The 24,583-nt window shown below is 39.4% G+C and overlaps 2 protein-coding genes across 4 annotated transcripts in view; one reads left to right on the top strand and one right to left on the bottom strand.

Moving 5' to 3' along the window:
* The window catches only part of tpcn3 (two pore segment channel 3), a 59,936-nt gene extending 52,645 nt beyond the window's left edge, over positions 1–7,291 (top strand). For both annotated transcript variants that reach the window (XM_063072821.1, XM_063072830.1), the window contains 6 exons: positions 1,477–1,546; positions 1,624–1,843; positions 3,624–3,714; positions 3,815–3,928; positions 4,008–4,120; positions 5,099–7,291. In XM_063072821.1, coding sequence (XP_062928891.1) covers positions 1,477–1,546; positions 1,624–1,843; positions 3,624–3,714; positions 3,815–3,928; positions 4,008–4,120; positions 5,099–5,244 — 754 coding nt within the window. In that variant the 3' untranslated portion in view covers positions 5,245–7,291. The remainder of the gene's footprint in view (positions 1–1,476; positions 1,547–1,623; positions 1,844–3,623; positions 3,715–3,814; positions 3,929–4,007; positions 4,121–5,098) is intronic.
* A 276-nt stretch (positions 7,292–7,567) lies between these two features.
* The window catches only part of bub1 (BUB1 mitotic checkpoint serine/threonine kinase), a 59,887-nt gene continuing 42,871 nt past the window's right edge, over positions 7,568–24,583 (bottom strand). For both annotated transcript variants that reach the window (XM_063040710.1, XM_063040711.1), the window contains exons 19-25: positions 17,402–17,545; positions 15,943–16,067; positions 11,714–11,875; positions 10,712–10,869; positions 9,097–9,277; positions 8,780–8,886; positions 7,568–8,672 (exon numbers count right to left, since the gene is read on the bottom strand). In XM_063040710.1, coding sequence (XP_062896780.1) covers positions 8,471–8,672; positions 8,780–8,886; positions 9,097–9,277; positions 10,712–10,869; positions 11,714–11,875; positions 15,943–16,067; positions 17,402–17,545 — 1,079 coding nt within the window. In that variant the 3' untranslated portion in view covers positions 7,568–8,470. The remainder of the gene's footprint in view (positions 8,673–8,779; positions 8,887–9,096; positions 9,278–10,711; positions 10,870–11,713; positions 11,876–15,942; positions 16,068–17,401; positions 17,546–24,583) is intronic.

The raw sequence follows: 24,583 nt of genomic DNA, 5'->3' as shown, positions 1-24,583 counted from the left end.
ATATGTTAAATGGTTGTAGGAATACACCAATTATTTTACTTTTCCCCAGGCAAAGGGGTTTGGTGAAGTTTGACTTTCTACCTTATCCATATCCAAATTCCTAAAGCCTCCCACCCCAAAAAAAAGCCTTCATTCTTTTAATCTCAATAACGCTTTTGGATAAATAATGACATTACCTCGACAGAGCAGCGAGTGGTCTGCGGGACTGAAGGGTTTTATCAAGTCCACAAAAGGCTTCATTGGTAGAACTGTAGCAGAAACTCGTGCTGACTTGCCACACGAGCAAGTACTTGAAATGTAAATCCAGCGTGTGATCTGCACATCCCAGGGGAGCTTTGCTCCAGATTTATACAGAGGACCTAGCGTTGCAGCCCAATGAGCTCTGAATGATGTTAATATCTCCCAGCAGCTTCCAGGGAAGAAAAAACACTCGAGTCCAAATATCCAAGCAATTATCATCTTTACTGTCTGCTTGGAATAGAATCAATTCATGAAAATTTGATGCAGTTGCAAAATAAAATTGCCAGAATTATCTTGGTAAATTTAATCTGGTATCCTTCAAATTAAATCAATGACACCGTGCTGTTGATTAACAATTGCAAGTATTGAGCGTCAGTCCTTCAACTCATAGGGGAGTTGAACATTTCTTAATGGATAATTAAAATATGCATTTCTCTGTGTTGTGATCAATACTTAGTTCTTCTCAGTTCATTACATATTGAATTCATAAGATTTAATTTTAATACCTTCACCTTTGTACTGCTAACTTCAATCTTTCAGTTTAATTGGTTAAAGAAATAACACGATCGATCCCCCAAATTAAGGGAAACCAGCCATTTTCAACTCCTTGACATGTGCTTTCTGTAACCTGATGCATGAATTAATCTGAGAAACTTGTGTGAGAGGGCAATTGAATGCTCCATGAAGCAGCTTTATCCCCAAACCGCAGTTTGTCCCTAATGTTACAGTTGTTGTGTAAACAGCAATGAACATGATACCTGTGTTGCAGAATTCAATACTGTCTCCAAAAGCAATCCAAGTTAATAGAGTCACAAAACTTCACAGCTTGGAAACACGCCCTTTGGCCCAAAGTGCCTTCCAAGCTGGTCCCATTTGCCAGTTGGCACCATTATCCCTGTAAAACATTCCAAATGTCGTATAAAATTGTAGCTGTAATAACCTCTATCACTTCCTATTGCAGCTTGATGCACATGCCCACCACCTTTTACGTGGTAAAAAAATTGTCCTTTATCGTCCCCTTTAAGTTTTTCTCTTCTCACAAACCTTTAGAGGGGAAAATGACTGCCCATCCACCTTGTTAACATATAATCTGTAGCTTTTTTTTCCCTTGGCTTTATGGCAGAATGGGGAAATTCACTGGGACAAGATGATGGTTACCCAAGTGAAGACTTCTCCACAATCTTTGAAATGATTGACTTTGTCACTATTTTAATGCCTCTGTGCTTTTCCTTTTAGATTCAGGATTTTGCTCAACACACTGGTGAATCTTATACCCACAATGCTAACATATGCAGGACTACTTGTGGTAAGGAAAGGTAACTTTTTAGACTTTTAGATCACTAATCCTTAAATGTGATTTTAAATACATTTTCTCTTTTTTAGGTTGTATACTACATTTTTGCTATAGTTGGAATGGAAGCATTCAAAGGGAGGATCAATTTTTACGGTGCTAACTCCAGTGACCCTGCAGCAAAATATTGCGGGAATCCAGCACTGAAGGGTTCACAGTTTGCTACTCTTAGATATTGCAAGAACAACTTCAATAATCTCCTCTCAGCCTTCATATTACTTATTGAATTGACAGTGGTCAACCAGTGGCATGATATCCTTTCGCCATTTTCAAATGGCAATGACTTTTCCCCTTATTGGAATCGTGATACAGTATTAGTTAACTATTTATTGTCATGTACACTAGGGTGTAATAAAGTTTCATGCTTACTTGAAACTTGCCGTGTAAACAGTAACATTTTAACAATAAATACAACAAAAATTGCAAAACAACTAGATGGTGTAAAGTATACTAGAGCAAAAAGAAATGCCAAAGTGATGATTAAAGGAGGAAGAATTTAAGGGTTTGAGAGGTGATAGGTTCAGAAGTCTGATACAGGTGGGGAAGAAACAGGTTTGAGTTTGGTCATCTGGGCTTTCATGCTCCTGTTTGTTCTAGAAGAAAGAAAAGGGAATGGCCAGGAGAGCAGACATCCTTGATGCTACATTACAAATATATTGAAAAGGAAACATTTTGTAATACTGTTGAACTTTTCCAGTATTTTCTGTTTTAGCCTTATAAATTGTATGAATACGTGTACCCACCCTCATTAGGTTGGTGTTTGATTGCCCTTCTGTGCTTTAGACTTTTGACAAGTAATAAATCCAATGCAACTTTGGAATTATGAAACACCTTCACATTTTGTGTGCATTTCCTTGAACAAGAATCCCAAAGGGACAAACCTTATAATAATTGTGAAATAGTTGAAGAAAGTCTGGTATATCTTGAGAGAATTGGTTTTTGGATATATCATAAGAAAATAAATTGATAAATTAGATCTTTTGAACAAATAAGATTTCAAGGCACTGATAGGGTGAGATTTGGAGTATTGTGTACAGTTCTAGTCACCGAATTATAGGAAAGATGTCAACAAAATAGAGAGTACAGAGAAGATCTACCTGGGTTACCTGGGTTTCAGCACCGAAGTTACAGAGAAAGGTTGAACAAGTTGGGTCTTTATTCTTTGGACCGTAGAAGGTTGAAGGGGGCTTGATAGAGGTATTTAAAATTACGAGGAGGATAGATGGAGTTGACGTGGATAGGCTTTTTCCATTGAGAGTAAGGAAGATTCAAACAAGAGGACGTGTGTTGAGAGTTAGGGGGCAAAAGTTTAGGGGTAGCACAAGGGGGAACTTCTTTACTCAGAGAGTGGTGGCTGTGTGGAACGAACTTCCAGTAAAAGTGGTGGAGGCAGACTTGATATTGTCATTTAAAGTAAAATTGGATAGGTATAGGGACAGGAAAAGAATGGAGGGTTATGGGCTGAGTGCAGGTCGGTGGGACTAGGTGAGAGTAAGCATTCGGCATGGACTAGAAGGGCTGAGATGGCCTGTTTCCATGCTGTAATTGTTATATGGTTATATAAAGAGCTTAATGAATAACTTAAATTGGGTGATTATTGTTGTTACGAGGATGGTAATAAATACTCAGGGAAGGAATTTGGAGAATCATAAAGTATTGAATTTAATTGAAACACACAGTTGGGTCAAATGCAGGAAAAAAATTTGGAAAATTGAATAGATTGAAATATTTACATTTGAGTGATCTACTTGTAGGTTTAGTGCTTTAATAGATTTCACAACCTGGTACCAGATTTTGTTCTGTTTTATTTTTGATATTTTTCTAAAAATGAAATCAAAATTCTGTGCATCCAGAGGGAAGTGAACTTTATCCTGCAGCACTGCTTTTGTTGCAGATGTGCCAGTAGTTATGGCGGACAAACCTCAGAAATATTTGAAATAGATATTCAACTTTTACAGAAGAATCGTACTATTTAATCACTAATGACTTTTTTGTGTTTTCATTGTACACTTGGACTCCTTAACAACAATACCCCTTGCAACTGGATTTGTGAAGGTAACTCACTTAACTGCAAGGATCTTCTTTGTCATCTTTCATATAGTGGTTGTCATTATACTAATCAAGTAAGTCTGACAGAACTTTAAAAAAAAAATTCAGTAATGCAATTAGTCGATATCAACATGCCTGACTTTCCACCCCCTTCCCCCCCTCCTCCTCTGAAAGTATCTTCATAGCATTTGTTTTGGAAGCTTTTTTTGTGGAGTATTCATTGTCCAGGAGTGCCGTTGAAAATGCTGTTGAGAAGAAAATTCAAGAGCTTGGAATGGGAGACTATGTGTAAGTACAACAATGTTAGCTGCATATAATTGCAAGCTTTTATTTGTCATACACCATTTTTAATGTAAATTACTTTTAGGGACCATCCAGCTGGAAACCTAGTTGAAGTTATGGAAACAAGTGAAAATGACCTTGGTAATACTGATGATACTGATTTGAATTCCAGACTGAGATTCAGAATAGCATCAATTCGTAAGTATATATCTGCATAATTATATTGCTTCATTGAATTAAGCTAGTTCGGTGTCTACAAAACTCTACAAAAGTTAGCTGTTGCTGTGCAGTGTTAGCTGGTTGTAGACCACAGCTTTTGAAAGTTGTGTCACTTCTCTTTATCGCCTCTCGTCAGAAGGAAGCAAGATCAATCAGTGTATTATCTTCATTTCAATAATCCATCTGTCATTGCATAGATAACTAATCTTAGTTATTGAGCTTATATGCAATAGTTGTAGCATTCCACTATTGACTTCCAAAAGTCAAGCAACATTATTACAATATGAAGAGGCATTTTCCTCTGCAAAAATGCCCAGTGAAATATTTTACATGGATTAACTCCTCCTTCCCTACTCACAAACTATGAAGTGCCATATCTGAGCAACTTGCTGATAGTGAGATAACAACAGAAAATGCCGGCAATACAGGAGTCATGTGTGGGAGATGGACTTGATGACCTGTCAGAATCTGATTGTGAGGATCAGTGCAGAGATTACCTTAACTTTCTATTCTAACCCACCTTAATTGTCAGAAAACAAATTTACACAAAATGTTCGCCCTTACTGCTGTTTTTTCTTTAATTTCCTGTGGACTGGCAGGAATTTGTGACTAGCTATTTTAAGGAATTCTAACCTAGGTCCAATTGTTCCATGATATTCTGAGCATGCAGATGTTCAGGTACAAATGCTGTTGACTTTTATGTCCATAGATGTGCTTCGTATTTTATTCCAAAGATGTTAGCATCCAATGCCTAGTGCATAGCTCCTGATCTCCTTAGTATTTGAGATTGCACAAACTGGTCACATGTCGCTCCTAACGTTTTGTCTTCCTACTTAACAGAAAGTAATAGACTATACAAGCATTTTGTCTGCTCTTGTGTGATTACTATTTTCCCTTAATGTCAATTTCTTTAAGGACACATGTAATGAGGAATATGATACATTTGTTTATTTATAGGATACAAGACAGTTGATGCTTTGTTACAGCACATGTTCGAAGGGGAACTAAAACCAGAAGATGAAATACCAACACTGGAAGAGATTGATAACCTTTCACCAGATGATTTCCCACCAAAACCACATACCTTTCATAATGTAATTTAACTTGCTGGTTGTAAATTTTATTGAAATATTGTACAGATGGATAAGAAATGCTCATCTTGCTAATTGAGCAGCATGTACATCAGCATTTAAATATAACTGAACTTGCACTTAAATGTACGATGATTTACATTTGTTAAATGCAAATTAGTTTAATTTGTAGCTGAAAGACAGTATTAGGTTATGCTCCCAAAATTCTAGGTATTATAATAGCCAATTAACCAGTTGCTAAGAACTGCTGTGTTTTGAGCCATATCTTCAAAATTACCTGCTTAGTAGATTTCATTTGAAAATCAAGCAGTGTAAATGTACAAGTGCTGTTATACCTAGTTTCCTCCATACCAGAACATTGTTTTTCTTTTCATGAGATGTCTGGTCCTATAGTTCAACCATATCAGTATGCCCTGCCCATAAAGACACCTACTAGCGCTGTAATATTTGACCTTCTGGTGTGCCTGCACCAATGAAATAGTGGTCTGTCTCATCACTGCTGGCTTGATGCGGATGGAGTGAACCAACAAGGCACTGGAGAGGCTGGGCTTCAACATTTTAAGAGATTGTATAGGCTGGGTTTATTATCCTTGGAGTAGAGGGCTCAGAAGTTTACAGATCCACTCCAGGGTACGGTAGGGTTCCATCTTTCCTTAAATCTACATCATCTGATTTTGATTTACCATAAGAGTACAGACCAGGGATTCCCAACTATTTTAATTCCATGGAGCTTTACCATTAACAGAGGGTGGCGGGGGTGGAATCCAGGTTGGAACCTCCGGTCTAGACTAAGTGCTGGTAAATGATGGTGGATCCAAGGATCTGTTTCTATGTTGTCTGAGATTCTGGAAGTTTCTACCTGTTTTAGAGGACTATAGCTTAGGATTGCATCCTCTCTGGTACAATGAGTGCCAGCTATTGCTGAGGACTAGTAGTGCTGCCAGACCACTCAGCTTTTCTCAGCTCCTCATCTGCTGGAGAATGTGATGGAACATGCTATCTTGCCTCCAGTTAATAGACCGCCTGTCCCCTGCTCCTTTGGTAACAAGCATACAGCAGTGAAATCATTTTAACTATCTCACGGCAGGAATGCCAGCAGAAAAACTAGTCCTCAACCATGTTTCATTACCGCAATGGTAACTAGCACATCTGTTTATGGTCCTTCACTGACCCCTTGTAACTATTGACCCTGGGAATTCAACCTGCACTGTTTCTAATGTTATTTAAACCAGCGGTCCCCAACCACCGGGCCGCGGCAAAACGTTATGATTTGGCGATATGAGTCATTCCCTGTCACGCACTGTTGACTTTGAACGCATGCGAGGTCATTACTCGCACGTCATCCATGTCAGCGCGGGAAGGAGATCAACTCCTCGAGCTTGCAAATGACGGCGGGCTGAAAAGTATGCTTGACATAACATCTCTGCTGGTATTCTGGATCAAAGTCAAGGCTAAATATCTTGAGATAGCCATGAAAGCACTGAAAACGTTGCTTCCATTTCCAACATATCTCTGCAATGAATGCAACGAAAACTAAATTGCAGAATAGACTGGACATAAGGAACCCTGTTCCAGTGTCGCTGTCTCCCATTGCCCCTCGACAGGACCGTCTTGTTGCAGGGAAACAAGCTCAGAGCTTCCACTGATTCAGCGATATTGGTGTGTTGCAATGATTTTATATGTTCATACGGGGAAAATATGTGCTGTGTGTTTAATTTCCAAATGTTACTTAAAATGTTATGATGCTATTGACTTACTTATATAACCATATAACAATTACAGCACGGAAGTCTGTGCCAAACACTACTCTCACCTAGTCCCACCAACCTGCACTCAGCCCATACCCTTCATTCCTTTCCTGTCCATATACCTATCCAATTTTTCTTTAAATGGTAATATCGAACCTGCCTCTACCAGTCCTACTAGAAGTTCGTCCAACACTTACTTCAAGCTCCCCTGTCCTCCCCTGATAATTGACTTATCACTATATTCATGCAAGGAAAATATGCGCTGTGTTTAATATTAAATTTGTTAGATTAAATGCCTTTAGAAACGACATTGAGTGTATTAGCCACTTATCACCTATATTCCAGTTGTGATTAACACCCCCCCCCACCCCAAACAGAATCACCAAAAACGATTTGTAGAGAGAGAAAAAAAAATCTGCAAGTACATGCACGCGCAGGTCACGCATGCGCACTGGTGCCCGTGCAAAGCTTCATGGTCATTGTAGTCTTTCTCTGGGTAAACACAACATATTTGACTGCTACTCTTGTCCTTTGGTAACACTACTCCCACCCCTCCCCCCCCGCCCCCGGGTCGGCCGGTCCGCAAGAATATCGTCAATAATAAACTGGTCCGCAGTGCAAAAAAGGTTGGGGACCTCTGATTTAAACTAACTGTTCATCTCTCATACCTGTTATTCCACAAGTCATCTTTTGAGGTAGCACTATCATGGTCACCATTAAGCTGGTTCAGTGTCTATCACAAAGTCTGGGTTCAAGGCCTGTGAGTGAAACATGCAAGACTTTCAGCTGACGCTCCAGTGCAACACTGAGTCAGTAGGTAGTAGTTACTTCACGTGTTAAATAACTTACCAGCTTTTGTGTTTGAAACAGCCCATGGTGCTATTTATTTTTAAAAATAAATCAATCAATCCCTGCTTACTTCCCTCCCAATACACAGCAGGAGATTTCAGCTTTAGTCTATATTCTGGGTCCTGAATGACAAAATAAGTGAGAAGGACACCAACAAGCACAATAAGCATTAATGAGGTACTTCAATTCTTTGAAAAGTAACTTTAACCACTGTCTCTATCACAATTTTTCCAAATTAATTCTCTTCAGAGGACGCGTTCTGCAACTTAACCATCATTCCTCAATAAAATCCATATACAGTATTAGGGATTCTAAAACAGCTTTGATGTTTAACCACCGCAATTTCACTTTACAGTTGGTTGAATCTCTTGCATTAGAAACTTGATTTACAAACCAGTGATCTCAGCTGTAGTTTTATAAAAACTGCATATTTAAACAATCTCTGATAGACTATAATAAGGGAGGGCTGGATACCAGAAGAAATTAGAGTTAGTAACAGATTGCTTAGTATATTTGCGACCAAAACTGATGGTTAAAATCTTTTTAATCAATATTCCGCCATTGAGCAATGGAATAACTTTTTAAGCATAAGTAAATTATTACAGAGCTCTATTTATACAAAAATCTAGATTACAACCACATTATGTTCTTCTTTGAGAATGTTTCTTTTCAAGTAAAAGCACCATCAACTGCTGCCGAAGTGATTTCAGTTTTTTTGAGTAATGCTCTTTGAAAAGTGCCACCAGCTCCTCCCGTAGATCCCGAAGAGATGGTAGATTTTGGCAGTTGGGGATGTACACCAGGGTATTGAAGAAATTATTCCACTCCTCTTTGTGATGACCTCTAAAACAATGGAAGAATATTCACTGAGTTTTGCACTTCAGAAAGACCATGAATGTGTCTACATCAGCTCCTACCATTTCGGGGTTAGTTGTGATTACAACACTGACCTTTTAAAATTGGCATTGACCTTCCAGACACCATGTTCCTGCTTTAATTTCAAATATGTGCCAAAGAGAAGGCAATAAACTGTGGCAGCAATTCCAAAGTAGTCTACCTAAAAAAAAAATGCAATAAAAATTCATTAGTTAGCCATCACGGTATTAGGCAAGGCTTTGCTTACTGTATTAATTATACCTTTGAAAGAGTAATCTATTTGTTAAACTTGTCACTTATTATTAGGTCATGGTAAAGTACTGTCTTATGATCGAACATAATTACCAAACTTTATCCAAGAGTTAATGTATTTTGTAACTGCATGACCTACCTGAAAGGTCCATGGTTTCTCTGACAGCATTTCAATACACTGGAAGCCTGATGTCTTACAATTTTCAACAAAAACTGCATTTTTGGGGAACAAGTTCATATCTATGCTTTGACCAAAGTCAATCAATGTCAATCCTTGAGACAAGCTGTCATCAACACTGGCAGTATCACTATCCAGGAACCTAGATTGAACAAGAAGTATTCTATGTAATATTTAAAATAAAAATACCTACATTTCAGTATTAGAAATCACCAAGTTGGTTCACAGGATAGCCTACTGCACCCAGGGAAAAATACTACAGAGTCCACTTTATACGAAAGTTAATTACATTTATCAAAATCAAATTCAGGTTTATTATCACTGACATGTGTCATGAAATTTGTTAACTTAGCAGCAGCAGCCCAATGCAATACATAACTTTTTTTTCCTGTCTAGGTAAATCAATTTACAGTACATGTATATTGAATAGATTAAAAATCATGCAAAAAACAGAAATAATATTATTAAAACAGTGAGGTAGTGTTCACAGGTTCAATGTCCATTTAGGAATCAGATGGCAGAGGGGAAGAAGCTGTCCCTGAATCGCTGAGTGTGTGCCTTCAGGCTTCTGTACCTCCTACCTGATGGTAACAGTGAGAAATGGGCATGCCCTGGGTGCTGAAGGTCCTTAATAATGGATGCTGCCTTTCTGAGATACCGCTGCTTGAAGATGTCATGGGTACTTTCCAGGCTAGTACCCAAGAAGGAGCCGACTAAATTTACAACCCTCTGCAGCTTCTTTCGGTCCTGTGCAGTAGCCCCCCCTATACCAGAGTGATACAGCCATTTAATATGAGTGAAAACACAAACTCAAGAAAAAAAAACTAGCTGCTCTAGTTTTAAAATGCTACAATCTTCATTAGGACACAATCTGTGGCTCTGACCTTGCAGTTTCCTTATGGGCACTGCTCATTGGTATGTCTACATGAGAGGCAGCATGACAGATGGTGGATTCCCCTCACGTGAGCTGGGAGAGACTGAAGCTGAAGATAGTGCACCTGTCTCACAGTACCACTGACCCAGGTTTGATCCTGACCTTGCTTGGTACTGTCTTTACAGAGATGAGAATTGAAGGGTGGGGGGGCGTGCCATGAATTACCATGCATGAGAGAATAAGTTCCGCGTTCATAAGGAAATGCATTCGACAGCATTGATAGGATGGGCTTAATGATTTCCATCTACATCATGATAATAGGAACTTTCAGATCCTTAGCTTTAAAAAAAAAAAATCTATAGCATCACAAAGCCGATGAAAAGGTAGTGGTCACAACTATAGGAATAGAACGGATCTAGGTTGGAATTAAGGCTTAGATATTAGAGGATCAGCAAAATATACAAGAAAGAACAGGGGCGATGAGCAAAATGTACTTGTCAGAGAGAGACATCCTGAATTTTGATTCTGGTCCATGCTCTGGGTACTTGTTAATTAATTTTGACAGGGTCCAGTGGGCAACTCCTAGTACAGTGCCAAAGTAGTATCCATTTATTCCCTGAGCCAGAGTTTAAGGACCAATAATACATGCAAAAGCTTGTTTCTTTTACTCAAAGCGGGGGGACAAAAAAAAATCATACAAACCTTTCTCCAAGGATAAAATTGTCAGGTTTTATATCACCATGAATTATTCCAATAGTGTGGAGCTGCTCTACCATATAAAGAATATGGATGGCAAAGTATATCACCAAAGGCTGAGGCATTGTTTTTTCAACAAGTGTTTTATACAGATTGACTGCATTCTGAAATAAAAAACAACTTTTACTACATTATTTCAAAAAACATTCACTTCTACATGTTCAAAGGTTAACTAGTGGGATTATCAAGATTGCAACCTGATGTTCCTCTCTTCCTTGATCTCCAAGGTAACATATTTCATCTTACTCAAGTTCTATAAAAGCATTTTTCAAAAAATAAAGTCTATGAAGGGCAAAGCCAATGGGTGCTTGGGGATACCATCAACTACAGGCTCCCTTCCGATTCTCACACCATGCTGACCTGAAGAGGAGTTACTTTGTTATTGTTGGGTCAGAAGTTCAACATGATAGCTCTTCATCAACTTTTTAAGGATACTAAGGGACAGGGAATAAATGTTGCCCTTCCCAGAAATTCTGGTATCTCAACAGAGAAAAGTCTAGAATCAATGTGGAGGATGCCCAGAACAACTTCCCATTTATCACTATACAGTAATCCATGATATCGAAGAACGTGGAATTGAATTTCTGTTCTTATTGCTTAGAATTTTGAAATCCACCAAAGCCAGAGTCTACTGTGATTCCTAATACCAACTATGAAGGACCCAGTAAATTAGAGCATTAGTGCATTCTATAGTGCAGATTTAAAAAAAAACATTCCTATAATTTCACCACAGAACTAAAAGCAGAACTGATGAAATAAAGCAGTTGGACCTGTAGGCAGTAGCTTTGTCTATCGTGCCACTGAATGATATTACTCAGTACATCATGGTGGTATTTTTACCAGACCATGCCCCAAAACAGGTACTTATGACACGTAGGTCTTTTTACATTGGTCACCCAAGGAGGGTTTTCTCATGACAATATACTCAGCATAAAAAAATGGAAATACCAGCAGAGTTCCAAAACTGTACAGCTCGCCAACCAAAATACAGCCATTGTTAAAGAAATGACCAGAGTGGATAGTGTTGTATAGGCTGCGAAATGTCGGCTTCAGCCTCTCACTTAGCTGAGTATCTATGTAGAATTCCCAGGGATTGGATATTTTTTGAACCTGAAAAGCAATTTAAAAAAAAACTACTTTAGAAAGTTTATACACTTCAAATCACAAGTCAAATCAGAATTCAAAACAGGAAACCATTTTCCTCTGTCTATTCACTATGTGCGAAAGCAAGAATTCTTTCTGTGGTACAGTTCCAGGAGGTTCCAGCAGTTCTCCAGTATCCTACAATGATAGGCTCATACAGTACAGGGGGCTGCTATTTGGCCATTATCTTCCCCCACCTCACCCCATCTCTTCGAAAAAGAATTTGAACTAGTCCTTTATTGTAATATCCTTATAGCAAATACCTTCTGCTTCCTCTCCTAACCAAAGATTTGTCAAGACTTAGAATAACTTATGTACCATAATGGTTTTATCAGCTGCTCTGCCAGCTTGATGCAAAAGAAAACAAATGAATGAACTCAGCAGGTCAACCACCATCTATAGAGGCAGAGGAATGATCAGTGTTTCAGGATGAGACCCTGCTTCACAATGTCAACCATCCCTGTGATTCAACAGGAGCTGCTTGGCCTGCTGTGTTCCTCCAGCAGTTTGTTTGCTCCACATTACTGCATCAGCAGTGTGTTGTATTTCTTGCCAACCTGACAGTTGCTGCTCATAGATCACCAAATTTTTTTTTTTTTGCTCTGCAACAACAATCTTCAGAACTACAACCTGGCTGTTTGTACCATGTCTACTACTGACACCTTGTACATTCTTCAGCAGCTTTAATCCTCTTTGTATATCAACATAAAATTATCACTTCATCCAACATTTCATAAGATATGATTGGCAGAGAAATGCAACAGCAATACAGAAAAGAATTTCTATATTTAATCCATGGATGTTTTCCACATCTAGCTACAGCTGATGGGAGATATAGTTATCAAGATTTAGCCTTTGGCACTTAAAGCTGTAACCTATTTTTTTTTAAACCATCATTTACATAATCAAGGCTAAGTGAAAGATTGTGACCTAATCCATTGCTGTTTACATGCTTAGTTCATTCACCAACATAGGAAGCACATTCCAGACAAGGTGACCTCTCTTTAAAGTACCTATTTTTTTTTTATCCCATTCAACTACTATGTCGACATGGACTCAGTGGGCTGAAGAATCTGTACCCAAGCTGTTTTGCTCTATGATTCTATGGGATAAATGAAAAATACCTTCAGTATCTGAGCCAAGACTTTTCCCTGGACAAACTTTGCTTTATCCTTTATTGAACTGTGTCCTTTCTTTCACTAACCTTTTATTTTTTTTTTCTAAAAGATTCCAGCACTCTTTCTTATTAATTGATAACTTTCAGATCTCAACACCTCCAAATCTTTGTAGTACAAAGAATTTGAGTATTCCTAATTATAAACCTATGCAGGAACTACAAGGATCCCATTCTTACTAAGTAGCCTTCTGGTATTTAGTGTAGAATTCCTCCTCTCCCTATATTTCGATTACAGCCACTACTGTAATCTGCTACTTCTCTGTCACGTGCAACCACTCCAAGCCTACTCAGTTTTAAGTAATAGTTCATTACTTGCTGGGAAGGATCTAGTCTGCAAAACATGATACTATACTGGGTGATAATTTACCAATCAATAATCAGGAAAAGAGATGATTAAATTCTAAATATCCATGCCAACAATATCCAGATTACAATAAGTGTTCCTTAGATGGTAGTGGTCTTGGTCTTGGTCTGTTGGGATCAGTCATTAATTCAAAGCAAGCTCTGGCACCTGACAGCTGAAATACCAAATTGGCCGAGTAGTCTATGCATTGGATTATTTCTCAGAGCATTGGTTAAGAAGCAAACATCAGTTTTTATTAAATTTTTAAATGTTTACCATTGCCAATTAAAGATGGTTATCCACATATGGTTAAGAAGACAAAATATAAAATGCAATTTATTTTAAAATCCCTTTTCTTGGGTTATTTAAAAGTGTGGGTACATTTTTGGGGTGGGGGAGTATTGTAAGTGGCTGGATAGTTCATTGATAACATTAATTACAGCTCATTAAAAATCTACTAGACCATACAGAATTTCAAGGCAGCTTCAATCCATAAAATACTGAAGTTATTTCCCTCAACATTACAGCCAGCTACAAACAGTATAGCTTTGAATAGCATGGCGAGCGACTCACAGCAACTCTGGAATTTCCACCTTACACTCTACATTTCCAGAAATTTCAGTGTTAATATCAAAATCAAACTGCTACAAGATCTAGGACAATATACTGAGATGTACAGTGGATTTTGTTTATTTGGGTCCATTGGTTAATTGGGGAAGCTGGTGATTTAGAACAACTCTTAAAGAACAAAAACAAATGGAGAAAATAGCTGGGATTCCCTGTTTATTTGGGACACTATGCCACTTAACTGGGACGGGGACTTGCTGAGCAGTTTCTAACCAGCGTCAGTCGCGTGCACATCATACGTTCGTTAATCACTACACCGTGCTTAGAGCGAACAGCTTTTAAATAGTGTCATTTGTGTGTTTGTGTTCAAAAAGCAGTGATTTTTGTTACTGATAGTTGGCAAGAAAGAAGCAGCAGGACAATTGAGAACTGTTTTGCTCACCATAGTTTCAAGTGTAGCCCACTAGGCATGCCGTTCACGTTTGTCTAGCGGAATCAGCTTTCGGCCCCGCCAAACAGGGCATTCAAGTTTGGGTGGATGCTGTGTAATGTACCCCAGCACAAACCCACAACGCAAAATATCAGACAGTACACCATATGTGATAACTGATTACACTTTATAACTCATACTTTGCTATGTGGTTAGTAGAGAAACAAAATAAAAGAAAAAGGCGTTACTTTTATTAAATAGTTTGTGCACAAAATCGTTAGAGCTCATGACTAAGGTATTCCTCCATAAACGACCCCTGACAAAAAGTCACCGACCCCCGGACCCTTGGATTCCAGTATATCCATCCAGTGATCACCCAGCGCTCTCCACAATCGTCCTTCCTCTTCACTCTCCTCGACCAAAAGCCCGCGAAAACCCCAGCCCCACTTTGTCACAATGGTTCTCTCAAGTGATGCTATGACTTAGTTTGCAGAAAATTAGAAGTCGAACCTTTGAATCTTTATTTGATTTTGAGAAAAGATGGGGTTCATTTACTCGTTATTATTTTTTGTGTTAACTGATAGATTTCCTTCACGATCTAATTGTAATTTTTTGGTATTTTTTTTCTTGCTGGAGGTTTAATGTTTATCTTTAGAAGCTTTCTGTATGACGAATGGCTCCGGGTTGTCACCTAATGGGTTTGTTTTTTCCCCACTTTTTCTGCTTAATAGGGTTTTTTTTTTATTATCACCAAAATTTTTCAATCCTTAAAAACCCCAGCCCCCAGACGTACAGGAAAGAATAACATTTCTCCCATTGGTTAGCTACCCGTTATCTGTAGTTATAACCCAAACATCGCTGCTACAGAGAAACCATTACATCAGCAGTTAACATTACAGAGAAACCCTACACAAGTATTTAGGTTTGGAGATGCCAGAAACAGCCGGTTGTGAAAATGAAACTATTTACTTAAACTACTTAGGAACTACGAAGAATTTGAAGATATTGACAATCTTGAATGTAACAATAAAAATAAAGATTTGGAAGATGCAATCGTCGACAACACTGTTTGAAGGCAGTCCATTATCTGCAACTAGGTGTGTGCGCTGATTTTGTTTATTAATCAAAAGAACACGGCAGCATTATCTGGATGAATTCCTCCATCGATAACTACTAGGAACTGATAGTTTTATAGTACAGTACTGTAGTAGTAATGGTAATGTTCTAATTTGTTCTGCATTTTATTTAAATACATAATTTGTAACTCAGCTAAACAATGGTTGGCCTTTTTTTAAAAAATATATATCTTTTTAACTATTTCCGTGAAACTTTGGTTATTTGGAGCAAAACTGTTTAATTGGGCCAAATATACTGGTGCTGATGTGTTCCACTGTACTTATGAATGGAATGGGGCATGTCCTTTTAATACAGAAAGTAGCTGCACTGAAAGCACCAACAAATCTGAGCTTGTTTCCATGAAGAGGAAATTAAGATAGAAAAAAAATCATTTTACTCACTTTTAAGCTCACTTTTTGTTGGTTCTTCAAATCAGACAAATTATTCATATCCAAAACTGAGGCTTGGTAGACATGGGCAAAGGATCCCTCTCCAAGCAAATAAGATACCTGGTACACTTCATTTCCTAAAGAAGGGTAGGGTGAATATAGGGTATAGATATAGATATAGGTATAGATACGCAGGGGCGAGGGGGGCGGCGAAGAGAATGAAGAAGAAGTGTGTGGGGGGGGAGGAAGGGGCAGGATAATGTGGGGAAATAAAAAACATTAAAAAACAAAAACTATTTACTGAAGCACTGAAAATGGAATATTGAAAATTCAGCATCTCTAATGTATTCCAGCCTTTAATGAGATTATAGATAATTTTCACCAAATTTCCACGTACCTATCTTGGTTCTATATAATGCAATTTAAAATGCTAACAAAATTCAAGCAACCCCAATTGTAACCCTTCAATCTTAAATATACTCATTTGGAATGACTAAAGGCATACCAATAAGAATAGGTCACACAAAATGTGTTCTCCAATGAAATACATGTAACCGGGTGACCGTCGGATCTTACTCAGTATCGCTAAAAGTGTACTTAGGCATCCATCCAAGTAATGCTAGAATAGTTGTCTGTGCCTTTAAGGGAGACGGTGATGTCATTACGCACGTGCGGGTTAGTGGGGAGACCATTTTATTTCTGCTGAAGATGCTGGTGGGGCGTTGGAATCGAGTTCCTCCCAGAGACTGGGCATGGTGAGGGAAGGTGAGCATTAATTGACGATATCCATGTGAATTCATTTATGCTTGCTGGCGGATTGAGAATATCGGTAATTTGACATGTTTTACCTATGGATGCTTTAGATTTTCACGATTAAAGGCATCGACGCTAGATTGCGTGGCTTATGCAAAGTTCCTCACTAGCCAAGTCTGTCAGTCTTCCTGTAATTTAACTACCAGGCAATACCTTGTAAAAGTTGTGCCAAAGTGTACCTTTTGTCTAACTTTATTGTATCAGGACTGATTGTGCATGTAACCGCGTAACGTGAATGTTTAGTCGCTGTTCGGAAGTTGAGCACGTGTGTACTAAAAAGTAGTAGACGTCTTAAATGAGATGTATTCGCTTACATTTTTCGTTGCTATGTATAAGGTACAGGGTTGGGGTGATTCTAATGTTGTTTGTATTGTGTTCCTTCAGGATTGCCACTACCGTATTAGTTCTGGTATTTTTATACCGCATACGCAATTCTGTTTATACACAAGGGTGTGGATTGAAAGTTAAACTGTGATTGTAATGGCAAGAACTGGTTGTAAATTTGTTCGTTTTGTTTTGTGACCCTCTTCTGACACTTAAACATCCAAAACAGGTAAAGGAATTAAAACTCGAAAAAGTATTTGTTGTCCTGCGTATGTACTTTTCCCCAGGCTACATACAAATTATTTAAGTTACTTTTGTGTGTTCAGCAACTTACCCAAGTGAATGTTGGATCTTGGCCTTACAGCAGGCATGTTGTCTTCGCAAGTCATAAAAGAAGAGTAGGAACTCAGTGGTTTGGTTAGATTTGACAGAAGTTCATCAATAAGATTCTTATCCCAAGGATTTTTAATGATTACACCTGGACAGACAGATGGGGAAAAGCTCTCATTTCATTGCTAATTTAAATTCATTTGAAGTGATACACATTCAAACTTGCTTTGTTTGCATTAATATAGGCACAAGAAAAAGTGGCCGCCTTAGACTCCAAAAATTTCTAAATCTAAGGCACACCGTTCAGATAAAACAAAACTGAGGCAATGACCTATTCCACCAGATCATGAAGCAGATTTTCACCTAGAAGCCATCAGCATTTTCATTGGATCCATCTCTGCTCCCAATGGGCAAAACCCAAAATCCATCTCTGTGGCATGCATAAACTTGCAGCAACTTCTTTGACTGTGCCATCTGTGCAGCCAGTTGTTCATGCTGCATTGGTGGACCCTTCACATAGTCTAAAACGATGCAAATATGAACTTTCACAAACTCTGCATGTTGAAGATTAGGATATTCAGCTCTAGCCAAATGAATGGGAAGAAATGGGTACAAACACAAGACATAGGAGTAGAATTAGGCCACTTGGCCCATCCAATCAGCTCCGCCATTCCACCATGGCTGATTTATTATACCTTTCAATCCTGTTCTCCTGCCTTCACCCTGGAACATTTGATGCCCTGACAGATTAAGAACCTATCAAACTCTTCTTTAAATATACCCAATGATGTGGCCTCTGTCACCATCTGTGGCAATGAATTCCAGATTCACTACCCTCTAGCTGAAGAAATTCCTCCTAATCTCTGTTCTAAGGGACATCCCTGTATTCTGAACTATGCCCTCTGGTCCTAGACTCCCCCACTATAGGAAACATCCTCTCTACATCCAGCCTATCTAGGCCTTTCAATATTTGATTGGTTTCAATAAGATCGTGCCTCATTTTTCTAAACTCCGGCAAACACTACATCATTCTCGTGAACCTTCTCTGGACCCTCTCCAATGCCAGCTCATCTTTTCTTAGACAAGGGGCTCAAACTACTCACAAAACTCCAAGTGTGATGTGACCAATGCAAATTTTGAGGAGGCTACTTACTTTTAAACTTCAATTGTAATTTTAATATTTCATTGCTATTTTAGATTGAAAATGTCAAAACATTCAGAATATCAATTTTCAGTTGTATCTTTGAAACCCGAGCCTGAAGGCTGAACCACACTAGCTATCGAACTTCTGTACAAATCCAGATAGCCACTTGTGCTGGCAGGAGCACTGTGCAGCTCTACACTATGTTGGATCACTGTAATGTGCTGGGAGCCAGTTGATATCTGAGACCAAACTGTAAAAGGGGACTGATGCAAGGAGATCAAGTATTTATTAACAACACATAATTGTGAATAAACAAATAACTCATTGCTTTCTGATATATACTCGCAAGTAAAGATATTTTATTTCTAAACAACTCTCATGCTAGGTCACTAAACATCAAGGTTTATCAGCAAATGGGAAAATATTCTGGCAGAAGTACATCTTTCCCCACCACCTACTATTCAGACTTGACTGTATTTCCAGAAGTTTTCATTGCAGTTTCAGTCACTTCCCTTCCCATGAATTTATAGATTTTAAGTAACCCAGTAAACTTATAGTTTTGTAGCAGTTCTACTTTAAAAACAAATACTGGTAAATGCTTCCAAAACAAACCATGATATATTTAATGGATTTTCAAATTTACATAGTGTAGAATCCTTAGTAAAATATTTTAAGTTCTTGCAAATTAGAATGACAAGAAGAAAATAAAAACTATATTTTAGACTATGTTGCATAAACCTCTCCTGTATAACCAGTCATTAAATCTAATCCAACATTGTGCTGGAAGACTCTCAAATTTTCCCATTCATTTAGTTTTTAGAGCAATGTTTGCTCTGACAGTTGTATTATTCATGAACATAACTATACATTGCTAATATCTGTGATTTTATTACTTGCTTCAAACATAACTAACCGTAGTAACTTATGCAAGAATATTAAAATCAAGGTGGAGCCAGAAAGTCCAACTTTCTGTGTACAGCTCTGAAGAAAATCATCAAATATTCCCGTTTAGGAAATCTACAGTACAATCGCAGTCATAAGTACTTCAGTAAGCAACACTGTTACAAGGCATTAAAAAAATCCATCTTTAAAAATTGCAAACTCTGGACTGCAGACCACCTAGGTAGTGAGTGAGGTTTCCCTTTAAAAATGTGCAGTCACCAGGCTGGGCTGCAGATAAAACTGAAATCCAGGCCTCTGAAGCCCCAATCCCTACTTACCTCATGGCTAATGAGCAGTCCATGGAAAATAAATCTGGAGATCTCAGAGCAAGATTGCAATACCAGAGAGACATAGGTAATGCTGTGTACTTTGCTTCACAGAGACACGGCTCACTATCAGCACACAGGACTCAGCACTTCAGCCCGAGGGCTTCCCCTTCCATCACATGGACTAGATGGCAGCATCAGGTAAAGGGAGTGGTGGCATTTGCTTATTAACTAATTGTGGTGCACAGATGTGGCACGTGGCCAAGTGGTTAAAGCGTCAGTCTAGTGATCTGAAGGTCGCTAGTTTGAGCCTCAGCTGAGGCAGTGTGTTGTGTACTTGAGCAAGGCACTTAACCACACATTGCTCTGCGATGACACCGGTGCCCTTCCCTTGGACAACATCGGTAGCGTGGAGAGGGGAGACTTGCAGCATGGGCAACTGCCGGTCTTCCATACAACCTTACCAAGGCCTCAGTTGTGACGGGGTCCTGAATTACCCCGATGAACTGTGCTTCTGAAAAGACAGAGGTGCCCAACACAAACACCTTGTTAAAAAGAGAGAGTTATTTAACACCAACATTTTGTTTTTAAGAGAGAGAGAGACGAAGATAGCTTTGGATGATGTTATGGGTTTTTTGGCAGCATGTTTACATTTTTACAAGGACACTGATTTCAGCTTCTGTATTCTTATAGACAGATAAGGGAGGAGCTGTTTGATTGACAGTATTTGGCACGGTGAGATAAATAAAAGGTCAGATGATAAACGGACAGACACATGGCTTTGGACATTGAATGAGCTTTGTTGTGCCCACAAAAAAAGTGAGTTTTGGGAGATTGATCAGTGGCTCTCGCAGTGTGAAAAGGGAGTGACCAGTGGAGAGTTGCTTGTGTGTCCAACCCTCGCCTGAGTTGATAATTCCACCACAGAAGAACGGTCCCCTTTGTTTTGGTCACAGTCAGCGACTTCTAAAGGGTTTCGGAGGACAACGGGAAGATTGACAGCGTCAGCTCACCTGAAGACTCAAATCTCTCCCTCTCTCTCTCTCTCCATCACTACTCAATTCAATACCATGAACTGAACTTTACTCATAATCGTAAGACTATCTATTTACCCCTAGACTTGAAGGAGCTTGGTTTTCATACTTATGTATAATCATTGCTAACCTGTTTTATATATCTGATTTCATATTACTGTATTGCGTAATTACTAATAAATAATTAGTTAATAGCAATACTGAACTCCAAAGTGTTTTCCATTTCTGCTGGTTCTTTAACCCGTCACGGGGTACATGACACAGTCAACATCGAAAATCAATGGATAGCTGAAGGAGGTGCACAGATGTGGTGGTTCTGTCTCAGTCCTGCTTGCTCACCACCCCCCCCACCACCACCTGGAACATCAAGCAGTCAAGTGTCATCCTTTATATCTGCCGGAGTTTTCCACCATCATCCTGGCTGCAAGTGTACATTCCAGCCCTGGCCACCACAGGGCTGGCACTGGTGAAGCTGAGCACCATGATCAGGAGTCACAAGACAACACAGCCTGGTGCCTTTGCAATCACTGCAGGGGACTTCAACCAGGCCAGCTGGAAGAAATCTCTGATCAACTATTCTCAATGTCACCTGCAGAACAAGACGACCAACATATTTGACCACTCTTACACCACCAAGATTGCTTACTGTGCCATCCTGTACATGCAGGTGTGATCGACTGACAGACTAAGGACTAAAACATAAGTGGATGCACGTTACCAGTAGCATCATTTACCATTACATCCCACAAGGAGAAATTTAATATCATCAACAACTGCAATGCTTCACTGCCTGAAGAGCTGAACATCTTTTATACACATTTTGAAAGAGAATAAAATGATACCTGGGTGAATCCCTGCATCATCTGGTAATCCACTACATCCAATTTCTGAATGGACAATGAACCCATGAACACTACACTTTTATTTAATTTTAATATATACTTATTATAATTTATAGGTTAATTATTCAGTTCAGTTTTTGTTTATTGTCATTTAGAAATGCATGCATTAAAGAATGATACAACGTTCCTCCAGAATGATATCACAAGAAAACACAGGACAAACCAAGACTAAAACTGACATAATTACATAATAACATATAGTTACAACAGAATACAATAATTTGATAAACAGCAGACCATGGGCACGGTAAAAAAAAGTCTCAAAGTCCCGATAGGCTCATCATCCCACGCAGGCGGCAGAAGGGAGAAACTCTCCCCGCCATGAACCTCCAAGCGCTGCCAACTCGCCGATGCAGCACCATTGGAAGCACCCGACCGCTGCGGACTCCGAGTCCCTCCGAAAACTTCGAGCCTCCGAGCACTTCAACCCCGCCCCGGCCGCCGAGCAACAAGCAAAGCTGAGGACTTGGGGCCTTCTCCTCTGGGGATTCTGGACCACACAGTAGCAGCAGCAGCGAAGCAGGCATTTCAGAAGTTTCACCAGATGTTCCTCCGTGCTCTCACGTCCGTCTCCATCAAATCAGGATTGTGCACGGCACCATATTTGACAAATAACAGACATCACCACCCGAGTGGCCGCTGCAAGCTGCGTCGCGCCACCATATTCCTCAGACAAGCAATGTACTGTTGCCGCAAAACAACAAGTTTCATGACATATGCCAGTGATATTAAACCTGACTCTGATATCCACCTCAGAGGCCAATCTCAAAACATCCATCAAGTTAGTGAACCTTCACAGACAATAGGCCCTAATAGTGTATCTGACAGGGCACTGAAAACTTGTGCTAATCAAGGACACCTTCAACCCTTTCACTACTGCGGTTGGAGGTTCTCACCTGCTTCAGAATGGTATCAATTATACTGGTGTGCAAGAAAGCAGGGTGAGCTGCCTCAGTGATCGTCACTAACAGCACCCACATCTACTGTGATGAGGTGCTTTGAGAGGATGGTCTCAGCGACAATTAAATCCTGCCTGAGCAAGAGCGAGGGCCCTCTGCTATTTGCCTAATGATACAATAGGTCTACAGCGGATGAATCTCACTGGCTCTCCACTTGGACAGCAGCAATACCCGTGTCAGGCTGCTGCCTACTGATTACAGCTCAGCATTCAGCATCATCATCCCCTCGGTATTAATCAACAAGCTTCAAAACCTGGGCCTCTCTACCTGCCTCTGCAGTTGGATTCTTGACTTCCTCATCGGAAGACCAGAGAGCGCAGATCTGAAGTGACATCTTTTCACTGACCATCAACACGGCCAATCAAGGATGCAGGCTTAGCCCACTTCTCTACCCTCCTGATTGTGTGGCCTGGCACAGCTCAAATGCCATCTATAAATTTGCCAGTGATACCACTTGCTTGTAGAACCTCAGATGGCAACGAAAAGGTGTGCATAAGTGAGATGGATCAGCTGGTTGAGTGATGTTGCAACAACAACCTTGAACTTAACATCAGTAAGGCTAAGGAATTGGTTGTGGATTTCAGGAAGGGGAAATTGGAAGAACACAGCAGTTCTCATTAAGAGATCAGCTGGTAAGGGTGAGCAGCTTCGAGTTCCTGGATGTCAACATCTCTGAAGATCTATTCTGGGCCAACCATAATGTTGCAATTATAAAGATAGCAGTTATGAAGAAGGGAGCAGCTCTATTTCGTTAGGAGTTTGAGTAGATTTGGTATGTGACCTAGACTCTAGAAAATTTCTACAGGCGTACCATGCAGAGTATTCTGACTAGTCACATCACCATCTGGTATGGAGGCACCAAAATACAGGATTGGGGAAAGCGTTAGAGGCGTAGACTCAGCCAGCTTAATCACGAGCACTAGCCTCCCTACCATCGAGCTCAGTAATTCCTGTTCTTCACGCTCTTCCACTCAGTCCCACCCCCAAGCATGACAATATACATCACTGAATTTTATGCTGTGCAGCTGCATATTTGACGCCAGAGATACGAATTTTACAAAAATAAACTTCAGCCATTGGCCATCCTCAGCGACCACATAGTTTAAACTGCATCAGAGACACTAACTCTTGATATCCTTTATGTCCTAAACTTAGATTGGTATCACAAGTACCACCTCACTAACACTATCTTTTTCATTGATCAGTTATGGAAGAGAATCAGGCCATTAGACCCAACAAAATCTCTCAGCTCTAATTTCCACAATATAATTGAATAATGTTCAACTTTGTCATCATGGGCACATGTACCCAGAGTATAAATGTCATGAAAATTTACGTTTTGCAGAAGCAACAGTGTACAATACAAACATGGCAAACATAAATTACACAAGTTACACCAGAAAATAAACAACACTGCACTACTGGGAGCTTAACGTCCAAGGATTGTATCAAAAGGACAAGCAGGTAGGCAGAGGGGTGGTGTGGCTCTGTTGATAAAAACTGAAATCAAATCATTAGAAAGACTGACATAAGGACAGAAGGTGTTGAATCGTTGTGGGTGGAGCTAAGAACTGCAAGGGTAAAAAGACCGCCAAACAGTAGTAATGATGTGGTCTACAAATTACAACTAGAGTTAGAAAATGCATGCTAAAAGGTCAATATTACAATAGTCACATGGAATTTCAATATACAGGTAGATTGGGGAAAATCAGGCTGATGCTAGATTCCAAGAGAGGGAGTTTCTAGAATGTCTACGAGATGGTTTTTTTGAACAGCTCATGGATGAGTTCACTAGCAGATCCGCTATTCTGGATTGGGTGTTGAGCATTGAACCTGAATTGATTAAAATGCTTAAAGTAAAGGAACCCTTAGGGACAAGTGATCATAATATTTGAGGAGAAGCTGAAGTCAGATGTATCAGTATGAAAGTGGAATAAAG

The sequence above is a fragment of the Mobula hypostoma genome, chromosome 2 (assembly GCF_963921235.1).
Source record: "Mobula hypostoma chromosome 2, sMobHyp1.1, whole genome shotgun sequence".
NCBI classification, from domain to species: Eukaryota; Metazoa; Chordata; class Chondrichthyes; order Myliobatiformes; family Myliobatidae; genus Mobula; species Mobula hypostoma.
The sequence above is the reverse complement of the archived record's forward strand: the minus strand, read 5'-3'. Positions and strand labels throughout refer to the sequence as shown.